We start from the raw sequence: 12,548 nt of genomic DNA, 5'->3' as shown, positions 1-12,548 counted from the left end.
GAGAAAGAAATGCTTTAAGATACAAAGTGATGTTGATAAAGCGGTGTGGGTTTCAATGTCAGGAAAAAATTCTTTGGGGGTTATCCGCCGATTTATTATCTCTGCCTCTTGTTTCCTCCAGTGTGAAGGGGGGTGACACAATGTTGAGCTGGTCTTTATTTACGGACACGGCTGTAATCTAGGTTTTGGTTCCAGCTTTCAATAATTTTCTCAATACAGTCTTGAATACCACGAACAGATTGCTGATGTCAAGCGTGGATGTGTTTTCACTTAGTCCTGACTCGTGCTGTCCGCGCTGCCTATTGTAGTCAACGAGTCTGCTACGGAAATACCAAAGACCCTAATTTACAGATATCCCGAACACATTGCTTCCCATCTCCGGGATACCAAAATTACAGCTTTTTCTTTGGTCTCTTTTGGACGCAAAAATGTCTAGGAAGACTTAATGTTTTGCTTTGACTCGGCGAGTTTTCCTGTCTAGATAATTTGTAGTGTGCATTCAGCCAGTCAAGGTGAAAACAAGGCTCTCCAACAATCATGCTGTTTTATTTATGAAAGGAATTGTTTGCTTAGTGACGCTAGCTCGTGGGAAAACCTTAATTAAATATGGTGGCTCTTCTGTCTGTCTGAGCGTTCTATCAACACTGGGCACAGAAGTCTTAGGACTAAAAATGGTCATCACAAGGAAGTTCTTTCTTTTTTATTTAATATTTTCTCTTATTTATTTGCAAGACAGAGAGAGAGAGAGAGAGAGAGAGAGCAAGCGAGCGCACGAGTGGTGGGAAAGAGCAGAGGGAGAGAGGGAGAAGCAGGATTCCTGCCCAGCAGGGAGCCCCACATGGGGCTCAATCCCAGGACCTTGGGAATCACGACCTGAGCCGAAGCCAGACGCTTAACCAACTGAGCCATCCAGGCGCCCCAGGAAGAGATTTCTGTTGGAAGAAAATAGGTTGACTCTTTCATAAATTCTCAGGAGGACACATCTGGGCCTTCTGCATCTTTTCTGAAATTATCTTAGGCCAAAGCATTGTGGAAGAATGATCTAGTCATGGGTTATGGAGGAAATAATCAGTTTCCAAGGGGATCTCTTCAGGCATCTGAGGGCTACCTCAACCAGGTTGCTGTGGCCATTTCCGGTCTGTTCTTATTAGCATCTGATCATAATAACCTGTATTTAACCAGGTAAATGGCTTTGATTAAAAAGAAGAAGAAGAAGAAGAAGACGAAGAAGAAAAAGAAGGAGGAGGAGGAGGAGGACGGGAGGAAGAAAGAAAAAGCATTTTCTCTTTTCTTCAAATAAGAAAAAATTGTGAGAATAAAATGAGATTATAGATGTGAAAAATGGTTTGGGAGTAAAAGTTGACTGTCAACATTATTACAAGGGCTATCCATTCAGGCTTTACACATTTCCTCCAAATACTTGTTTAAAAAAAAAAAAAGTTACACCTTAGTTTTGAAAATTTCATCCCTTCTCCTTCGCCTTGCAAAAAGTCTCCAGGCTACATGAGCTTCAGATAAGAAATTGAAAGGTGGACCAAAGCTTAGAACTGTAACAGCTGTGGCAAATGTCAGGTCCGGGATGCCAAACCAGTCTGGGTCCAGTAAGATCCCTGAATGACAACACCTGTACTGATGTTGTCCCCTGGAAAGTTTCAACCCACATTTAAGAGAAGACAGAAAGAGTCAATCTGTTTTCCAGAAGAAACTGGCACAGAGAGGTTACTCTAACCTGAGGTCTCATGGGCACAAGGGGTCAGAACGAGGGAGAAGACCCGGATCCGATCCCTTCCCCATCAGTCCACACCATGGGGCTCCCAGAAATCCTAAGTCTCTCAAACCTGCTGTTCCCTCAGCCCTACATCTCCCAACCACCTCCATCCCTCCTCCTGTTTTCCACACCAAAGTGAACACGGTGTCTTGTATCACAAGCTGAGCTCACCCACCAACACCAGCTCCCCCCGAAACAATGCAAAGGGAACTGGGGTTCCCTTTGTGAAGGGATTTGAACCGGGGTTCGCTTTGTGAAGATCAGTTTGGTACCTTCTTTAGTTGCTCAAGTTGGGTCTCGATTTCTTTAAGACCCTGAGTGCTCAGGCATGTGTGTTTCCCCCTGTGCTTTTAAGGTCAGAAACTCGGGAGCTGAGAAGCCCAACAATTCCCTGTCTCTGCAGAACAATAAACAAAGCCGAGAAGCCCACTTGACGCAGGATCTGAGGTGACTGATGACTCTGTGTACGGCTGACAGGCGAGTCATGACCGTCATCGGGGGACTGAATCGATGTTGGCTGCTGTGGCTTCCTCATCTTGTACATATTTGGTTGGCAGAATGCAAGGAATTCGCTTGCTGAGCAAGTTTATCCATTCTTTTTTTCTAACCAGGCTCTTGTCTACTGAGGTATGTCTTTGAGAAATTCCCTCAGCAGACTGTTGCTAGAGCAGCGCACGGTTCAGTGGGACAGTTTGAACCTGCAACGAATCCTCTCTAAAAATACACTGTGCACTGTGTGGAAACAGGACCTGGCTCTGCCTTGGAAACGGAGGTATCTGAACTCAACTACCACAACTGAGGGCAAAGTCTAGACGGACATCACCCTTCCAGGTGCCCACATTACACGAGAGGAAAACGGGATGGAGTATTTGCTGAATACCCATGACATGCAACAGGAGATAGCGTCCCTGTTTACTGAGGAGAAAACTGAAGGTCACAGAAGGAAAATAACTTGGCCAAGTCCACACATTAAATGGCAGAGCAGGAATGTACGACCCAGTCTCATGCTATGACAAGGCATTATGTTGGGGTATCCCCTTTGATCCAACAAGGTGACCAACTATATAACTAAATGTCACTAAAGCATTAACTATTCAATGAAAAAAAATATGTGTTAAGAGTTAGAATAACAAATTTGAGAAAAATATGTAAATCCAGGTCCAGATTAATGACTTACCAAAATCATACAGTTAATGTGATTTTTCTGATTTGCAAATAACCCCTGACCGTGATCTTAATGTTCTTTGGAAAGTTAAATTTGCTAGTGATAATACATAGCTCTTGATTTTTCTCAACTTTACTTTCCTCATGTGTATTTTTGTCGGAAAAAAATGAACATTAGATGTACCCTACAGAATTGAGTCCAAAAGTACAGGCTCCGTTGGTAGGGAACGGCCAAGACAGAAGCCGCGGAAAATAAAATGGAGCCATTGCGCCATCTAGTGGTAGAACTCTTGCTCTGCAAGAAAACCGCTCGATGGTGATTCCATTTTGCAAATCAGTCCCCAGAAGTCTCTGAGCCTGAACACTATTGGTAAAACTGGCCTAAAGAAAGATGTCTGAACAACAAATAATGGGAAATCAATGGCAGTCAACAAGAACAAAGGAACGGAAACGATTCTTCGGTCAAAATTCTTCTGGTAAGATTCCATCAGAAGCTGGAGGCGAACCCAGATTCTACTCCTTAAAGATCAGCGGCTATTTCACTAATTGACACGGGCTCCATTTCAGCACATGGACGGTCCAGGTGCCTATCCAGGAAGTCTGAGCTCTTTTTCCTCCACGAGTCTCACTAGGACCCATGCTCCGGCGTGGAGCTCAGCCTTCCACCCGAACCTTTTCCCTCTGCTCTTGTTCTGCACCAGGGCAGTAAGTCTGAATTTGACATTTTTTTCTCAATGCTCAGTAAATATCAAAATACCCCAGGAGAGCTCACCCGTTAGAAAAACATTATAAAAATATTACTTCAAGTGTCAAAGGTAATAGAAGCAACATAGAAAATGCGTTATCATTTAAGATTTTATTTATTTGACAGAAAGAGAGATCACAAATGGGCAGAGAGGCAGGTAGAGAGAGAGGGGGGGAAACAGGCTCCCTGCCGAGCAGAGAGTCCGATGTGGGGCTCGATCCCAGGACCCTGAGATCATGACCTGAGCCAAAGGCAGAGGCTTAACCCACTGAGCCACCCAGGCGTCCCAGAAAATGCATTTTTAATCCCAAGATTTGTTTTGCTCAAGAACTTTTAAAGACATATAAAGGGGAAATATAATAATTTTATAATTATTATAAAGTTTCCTAGAAAAAATTATATTTCAGTTCGATAATTAGTATGTCCCTGTATATGAAAAAGAAAGCCTGCTTACTTGCATTTTTCTTGTAGTTTTTACGGTTACCTAGCTTTTATTCCTGCGGGGTTCGTAACAATGACAGTGACTGGCTCTGTCAGTCCGTCTTTTCTCAGGCAGAATAGAGGAGTCTAACTGGGTATCTAAGTACCAGCCCCTTGAAGTCTCTAAGAAAAATTCCAAGTATTCATAAATTTGACAATACAAATCCTGAGTTGATAATTTTTCAAATCCCCGTGAGGCCATCTGGTCTTGGTCAAGAATGCGATTTTCTTCCTGCAGGTAGGAGCTCCCAGAATGCTCTGTGGAAGCCGACAGAGCATCGTGGAGAAAACACACAGTAAGAGAGGAAGAAAACCCCAGCACAGCGCTGTTAGCTGTGTGACCTTGAGAAGTGCTCACCTTCTCAGAACCTCCAATGCTTCATCTGCAAAGGATTACCTTTGCAAACCTTAGTAATCCACTTAACTTGAAGGATCACCGTGTTAAAGAATAAAGTGTCTAACAGATAATAAACACTCCATAAATGGTAGTCATTTATTAATAAAAGTGAGAGTGTGCCTTGTAAAACAATAATTCTCAGAAAAAGATGTTTATGTGGCCTACGACTGGTCCTGGATAAAACAATAAATTCAACCAAGTTTGTCTTTTGGACATCTTACTTTTGCAGGACTACCTCCAAAATCCACATGTAAAACGGGCTGAGAAAACCCGATTGAAGGGTAAGAGCAAACATTCCAGTCCGCAGTGAATGAGTTGAGAAGCTGTCATCAAGAGTCAAAACACCCCATAAAGCTTTTAAAGACAGGTTTATTTATATATAAGTGCATGAAATTGAATACAGAAATTTTATTAAAATACTGTATATTACAAATTTTTCATCCAATAAATTCTGTGTAATGACTTTTAAGTGCGGATTCGCTTTTAACAGTTGTCCTGTGTGTGTCAGTAAAGAGTTCACCCTGTATATTACAAAGAGGAGAGACACACGGACCTCAGAAATGGTCCTGTGATCAGACAGTAGATAGTAATTGTGCATCTTTTCTTTAAAGCAATGAATTGGAACCTAGATCTTGTGTTTGCAGACCAACTTTCTAGAGTCAAAAAATAACTTGCATGTGTTTATTGCTGCCCTTTGAAGAAAATGAGTGGTGAAAAATAACTTAAAATAAAGACCAACATCCCTAAGGCTAACTTGATGCTTACCACACTTAAAATAAAGTTCACTGCAAAATTTGTGTTCTCCAGGAAATTAGGCTATGTACACAATGAGGTTTGTACATGAATTGGGAAATAAAAAAATTGCTTATATAAAATTAAAAATCAATAGTATACAATATTTACAGCTCGTTAGGTATTATACATAAACATCGTTTTTAAAATAATCCTTCAAAATTAAAGTGTATTATGTAAACATGCAGTACACAGACTCATACAGTGTAGTTTATAGTCTTCACGGGGGGGGGTGTTCACATAATATGGGGTAGTTCATCACATATGCCTTTGCTTTTGTGTGTGACCCCGTCTAACATTTATTCTTCCAGTCTTTAAACTTCACAGTTCATTAAGTTTTTCTATAGCAAAAAGAAATCCCTGATGGTAAACATATTCCTAAATGTTACATAAAGTTTCTGCCCTTTAATACCACGATATAAAACTAACACTGTCCACACTAGAATTTCTAGTTTGCGACAAAACTAAATTTTAAAATCCCACACTTAATTGTCTTGACTACATTTTTCTCCATTTCAAACTTACTTGTAAAAAGAAAAAAATTATAGACAAATACCACATCATGAAAATGTAAGGAAAGTAGTTGTCGTCTGTTGGAGTCAATGGCAAAATGGCTGATTTTTATTCACCATAAGGAGTTCATTCAATAAAACCGTCCCTAAATTCTAAATCTCCAGTAACAAGTATGCCAATCCTGAATCCTGCCAAATTGACTTTGCAAAAGTATCTTAACTTCCAAGGCACTAAGGCATCATTTAACTTTTAAAAACTGCTGTATTTTACTAAATGATTCATCAGTGGCCTGAGAGTTAACACAATTTGAAAGTGAATTTTTAATACCTGTCGGGTAAACTATATTTTTTGCTATTTAAATCAAGCCATTGTTGTTGGTTAATTTGAAGTTGATCCCCTCGTCCTCAAATGTCTAGAGTCAGAGGTTAATACTTCATGGCAGAATCCTATAAATTTTAGGAAGTTATAGGACTGTAATGGAAAATACTGTGGAGTTTTATTTGTTCATCTAAAATGTGTACAGCTCACGTGTGTGTGTATTGAAGGTGGAAACTAAAAATTTCTCCATATAAATGCATCTCCTATCACAAACACCAAGAAAGGGTCAACGGTCAGACAACCAACTCACCCAGTACTGAAAGTAAATCATTTTTAACTACTTTTCAAACAAGGGCCTCTATTTCGCTCTCTATGGAGGAAACTTTAAAACGTTCCTCCCCCCAAGAAACTTAGTGATGATGTACAAATATTTAAGTCTAAAAACAAGAGAAATTTCTCCTGATCAGTAGTACTGTCAAGTTAACATTCACTCGTACAGGGCTCTAAAACGAGAGATGGACTTCAGAAATTATCAATATGTAATTAGGAGAAAAAGTGTTACAGTTATGGTCATTATGGATGATGGTGCCTCGTTCTATATATTAGTGTTACGCTGCTTTCCAGTTTCAGTTCCGTACCTAAATAGATTCCCAAAGAGGGGACAGTCACATTACCATTGAGGGGAGATTGAGAGGACGCATAATCCAAAAAATGCGGAAGAGGTTCATGCTCTCTTGGCTTGACTAGAGCATTTATTTTTCAGTGAGATTATAACTGCACGACCGAAGATGTTACGAACCTTTTCTTCTAAACGGCACTTCTGAGTCTATCAACAAACTGCACTTGGGTTTAACCTTTAACTTATGACAGCGGTATGGAAGGAAGGGGGAGATTTTTAAGAAACGGGAAAATTCGTTCTCGAAATTGACAAAAGGTCATTATGTAAGTTCAACGTATGTGCACTGAATGTAAGGAGGAGTCCTCTAACCTCCGGAGAGGAGACAGTTACAGTTCGGAGCTCAGCTCATGCAGAAATGCGGGTGCTTCCATCGATTTAATCAAGTATTAACTGGTAAACCTCCACATGCACTGAAACATACTAAGCACTACTCCCCCAAACAAATTCGCAGATACATTTTTAGGTAACTACCTTAGCAGCCTCCTTAAAAACACTGTACTGTCTACACTGAACAGAGATCATTCTATGAGAAGAGCAAACCTATCAACACACACACACACATACACACAAACACACACACACGGATTGCGAATGCTCCCTTGAGTCTCTCAAATAAACAGCAGACATCCTCACACAGTGTAGTTCACAGACCTACCACCGGGGGGCAGCTGTGTTCGCCCCGGCTTGCCGGTCCCTCCGCTCCAGCTTCTTCCTGCCTAAAGGAAAAACTGCCCGCTGCTACAAAACGCTACCACGTGTTTGAAACACCTTGTCATCTCTAATCGAATAATGTCCTTTTGCACCTGAAGAGTCTCCCCTCGAGATGTTGGAAAAAGGACTAGGAGTTAAGAGAAATTATGAGCCAACGGATCGGATCACTAGCCCATTTTCCCCACTGAGATTCTCACCCCTGACTATTAAAATAAGCAACAACCATTTACACAGCGACCCGGCAGGTGGTGCCCGACTTCTCTAACCTTTAGGTCTACCAGAACTTCTTCCTGACGTTCTGTGTTCTTCACATCTTACAAAGAAGTAAGGACTCTGAGGAGATTCTGATTAAGACGTTCAAGAGAGAAAAAAAAAATGTAATAGCAAGAGTGAAGTAGTTTGAGAATATTTCAGAAAATACCCTTCGTGTCTTGTGACTTCATGAATTATAACCTGGACGTAAATCAAAAATAACAGAACCCTCTGCAGTTAGAAACAAGTAGGGCATAAGCACCTTTGGTCCGTGGGATGAGGGACACGGCAGGCGCCAAAGCCCAGATCTATTTCCTGCAGAACTGACCCGACACCTGGGGCCGGCGGCGCAGGGTGGCGGAGGAGGGGAGGACACCGAGGACACCCTGTCCCATCCCTGAAACAAGGACAGTGACGCTGCATGTGGTAGATATTCAGCGGACGTAGGCTGAATGATCCAAGGGAAGCAAAGCAGGGTCAGACAAAGACCGGAGCGGGGAGGGCGGGTATCAGAGCTGGCTACTCTCACCCTCTTTCTAGTTGAACTAGCAATAAACAAATGCATTTAATCCTGCTCGCCCTGGCCACCTCCACCCCCTCCAACTCCCAGAAGTGGTCTTGGAGAATCTGCTCATTTTCCAAAATAAAGAGCTGGAGGGGAGGTAAAGGAAGCAAGATTACGAGACATTTTTTCAAGTTTCCTTCTTAAAATAGATGTAGGGGAACATGTGGAAATGGAAGAAAATAGATGAATTTTACAAAACAACATATTCAGTTGGTGTTAAAAATGTAATTGAAACCATTCTAATGATTCCCTTGGTCACCTACTGCCAAATATTTACTGCTGTGCATTCAACGAGAGACGGGTCCTGGGTTCAGGTGAGGGGGTGGGCTAGAGTCTAGCCTTCTGTCCACTCTGTCACAGCAATGGTATCTCACTTTCAGAAAGTCCATTCAGCGGATAAACTGGGAAAACCAGAATCTGGGGGCAGGGGGGAAGGGGGAACAGGACTTAAACTCTCAAACAGAATTGGGAAGTAAAATGTCCCAACCTCTTTAGGATTTACAATTACCTTGCTAGCTCTTGGTGGACTCAAGGGCGGGGACCCCCATCCTTGTATTTACTAGAGAAATACTGAGGACAGCACCTGGAAAACCACAGAGCCATGCGTACCAGACGGAATTAGCTGGCGCGGAAGTGCTGGTATGGCCAGAGCAACATGGCAGCGCCCTCTGTGTCTTAATTAGTCCTTCTTTAAAGGTGTTTTCAACAGCACTCTTTGATTTTAACTTACCCCTATTCCTTATATCAGAGATGCGGAATATACGGGGCAGCTCATTTCCTTACTTCTTACTTAAAGGACAAACGAAACCCTTAAGCTTTTTTGGGCTGTGCAGATATACGTTGCAAATACTAAGAAAGTACCTCAGGTAACAGACTAAGACTGCTTAGTACACAGTAAGATGCAAAGTCAGAGTGATTAAGCTGTGGGCATTGAATGCAGCCACCGTTTGGAAATGTCCTTATTCTAGGCAACCAGTGGAGTCATCCCATGGGGCCGCCTGCACCGCCTTCATTTAAAAGTTTTGCGTATTATTTGTAGCTTCAATGGGCCCCCCTGATCAATTCTGATCTATGGACAGTTCTAACCAGTATGTTGAATAATAATTAGTTTGGAGATGGCGGCATAGATCTCTTCTTTGGGGAACTATTTCACCATCAGTAGTATTTTAGTAAACATTTTTTTTAAATAAAGGAGTATAAACTCTAAAAGATTTCCCCCTTCCTTCCTTTATCACAAAGAAAGTTTACTGCTAAATCATATATAAATTTTAAGACGGTGTAACCCAAATACATCAATAAGGGCTTTTTGTCACATCGCAAGCAAGGGTCTCCAGCACTAATAACCCAAGAAAAATTTCTCCAAATTCAAAAATCTCAAACATCCTTGCTTATTTAAAAGATCCCTCAACTGAACAAATATTTAAAATTCTCTACTAGAACGGGAAAGTGTTCACTGAACACAAGCTTTCCAATTAGACTATATTCGTGCGTAGCAGCTTCACATATACATATATAATGATATATATGTGTGTGCGGATATATAACATTAAGCATTTGTTGTCTCTGTAGGAAAACCACTGATTTAAAAAAGAATCTCGGCATAGAAATAGCTATTAAGACCATTTCATCAACTCACACTATTCAACTGCATTTCAAAACATCAAGACAGTGACATCTGCACAAAATCCCAGTGGAAAGAACTGAAAACAGCAAAGAAACCAGCAATTCCTCCAATGGCTAAAAGCACACACAGAGACGCAATTCACGATGTAAAGCAACCTGATGGGGAGAGCTGCAGGACACCCCATAGACTAATTAAGAACCAACCAATTATACTTCCATTCTAGAGTAAAAACAGGAGTTAGAATCTCTTTGGTCCACACACTGGTGGATTTAATGTGTCTGCATTATTTTCTGGCTAATTTCGGATTCTAAACCATGTGCTCGCATTCCCTTACCAAGGTAACTTTCTTAAATCATGAAACAACCAAATGTTAAAATAAATATTCGTATCGTCGATCTGAAACAATGTGAACACGTGATTGGTAACTCCTCTCAAAGAATATGAACACTTGAAATTACCAATAGAAGAGCCAAAGTAAAGGAAGAACACAATTCAAGTCTGAAAGAAAAGGAGAAATCAAACTGACTTGGAAAATTTATGCCTAAATTTAATTTGGGAAAACATCAGGAGCATAAAGAACACATGAAAATAATTTTTAGGCTTGTACATAATAAAAAGAATCAATTTTGAGGTTTACTTCAAAGATCTCTAGGGATGCATAGTTGCTTATTGGTTTAAGAAAAAAAAAAAAAAACAGATTTCCAAGCCACAGCATTAGTAAACCCCCAAAACTGGCTTCCATACTGGTAAAAGTATCCCCTTCCCCAACTCCCTATTGTGAAGTCATTGAAAGATCTTCTGCCTTCGGGTGGAAAAGAAGTGGTGTGGGTAATGAGGGTCTTAAATTTGAATGGGACCTAGTAGAAATGTACTTTTTACCAAATCAGGGTATAAAACAGTGAGGCTAGAGTATGCAGATTGTTTTTTGGATTGCCCTTAACTTCACATTTTCTGCAGTGGGTTTCTGAGTTAGCACATTTATCAGAGGACCTGGAATTTCAAACAATCAGTTGGAGACAAATTCAACCAGGTTCTGTCCCCCTTACTCCTTGCACTCTTAAAAACAACTCCACCTTGCCAAAACCTCTTGAAATGTTGTATTACTAAGGACTTTTTCATTCTATTAAATGTCGTCACTGATTCTAGGAAACTTAATAGCGCAAATCGAGAACTGAACGACAGAACCACTCTAATATATGTTCAGTACTGTACTGATATGCTGAGATTAAGTGCCAAATTTTTAAATTACTTAATTATATCCCCCCATTTTTACCTAGCGAAATTATGTTACCACATGCCCAATGTAAGATAGTTTATTACTCTTCTTATATAACTTGTCACTTATCTACAAATGAGGCTCTTTGTTTTCACAGCCTAATTTAGGCCACTCTTTAAATATAGGTAATACTCCAGAATGCAAGATTGTTTATGTTTTGTCAAAAACCAAGATATATGCAACAAGTAATATAATCCCACCGAGATACGAGTTATAAAGATGTTTTCTCCATGAGATACATGGCAAAAGCTTTCTTTAGAAGGGCCAAAGAATGCAACATGCATTTCAGACTTCTTTTCTTACAAAGTTTATAAGAAAATTTTCAAATTATATTTTTATGACACACAAACTACAGTCAATGTGTGTGACCCATAAAGTTTTGAATTCATATCAATAGAATAGTTACATAGGAGGGAAACTATTAAAAGAGTGTTATTTAAGTGAGTGGGAAGGATGTACCCTATGGGTCTACTTTGAGTCCTTACAAGAGTTTAGCTAGTTTTCCATTAAGTATTATTTTCCACATAAATTAAGTAACAATAATGCCTAAACATATTAAAGCCCTAAATCCCAGAAACGTTCAACATTAAAAACCAAAAAAGTTCGCCTCATACTAAAGGATTCGGTGTTCAGCACTCATACGGGATTTAGCGTCACGAAACAAAAATCTCACTACATTACCTGAATTCATGTCAAATGTGGTTCACAGCACTCATCTACATCTACACTTGCAAATTGTCACATGATCAATGTTAAAAAAAGAGAGAGAGTGAGTTTGGCACATATATCAATTCCTCAAAACGTCCCTGTAACTCAACACAACACTGTTAAAGAACGATGAGTCAACACCAGTGTTAACCTGATTGGCAGCTGAACAAGGTGCTTCTGCTCACGGCTTCCAGGATGCGCCTGGCCTGGGACGGAGGCACGTTAAGGTGCGGTGCGGTAGTGCAATCACTTGGACACCAGAGGGCGATCTTCGCACACAGCTCAAGGCCTTCTGCAGCGACCTGCTCCTTCCACGTTCTCCTTGCTCAACTTCATTGCCGCTCCTTCACAACGCCGTGTTCTGAGAATCTGTACATCTGTTTCCTTCTGTGAAGTTAGCCATTCCCACCGAAAGCTCAGAGTGTGGCGAGGATCCTTGAGAAGGAGATGATTAATGTCAATACAGTCTGTCCCACGCCCCACACCAGCGCCTCCAGGGGGGCCATGTTCTTCCCTGCCACTCGGTAGATGCCCGCGACGGCTGCGCCTGGATGAC

General features: G+C 40.9%; 1 protein-coding gene across 3 annotated transcripts in view; it reads right to left on the bottom strand.

Annotated features, from left to right (window-relative positions):
• Nucleotides 1-12,548, bottom strand: part of TMEM170B (transmembrane protein 170B) — a 49,532-nt gene that overhangs the window by 7,466 nt on the left and 29,518 nt on the right. Inside the window, exon 3 of one of the 3 annotated variants that reach the window (XM_046005846.1) lies at nt 4,906-12,539. The exons of 1 other annotated variant lie outside the window; for it this stretch is intronic. In XM_046005846.1, the coding sequence (XP_045861802.1) occupies nt 12,409-12,539 (131 nt within the window). In that variant the 3' untranslated portion in view covers nt 4,906-12,408. Of the gene's footprint in view, nt 1-4,905; nt 12,540-12,548 lie in introns of those variants that run through there. One more of the 3 variants, XM_046005847.1, reaches the window with a different exon arrangement.

This window comes from Meles meles, chromosome 5 (assembly GCF_922984935.1).
Source record: "Meles meles chromosome 5, mMelMel3.1 paternal haplotype, whole genome shotgun sequence".
NCBI lineage: Eukaryota > Metazoa > Chordata > Mammalia > Carnivora > Mustelidae > Meles > Meles meles.
The sequence above is the reverse complement of the archived record's forward strand: the minus strand, read 5'-3'. Positions and strand labels throughout refer to the sequence as shown.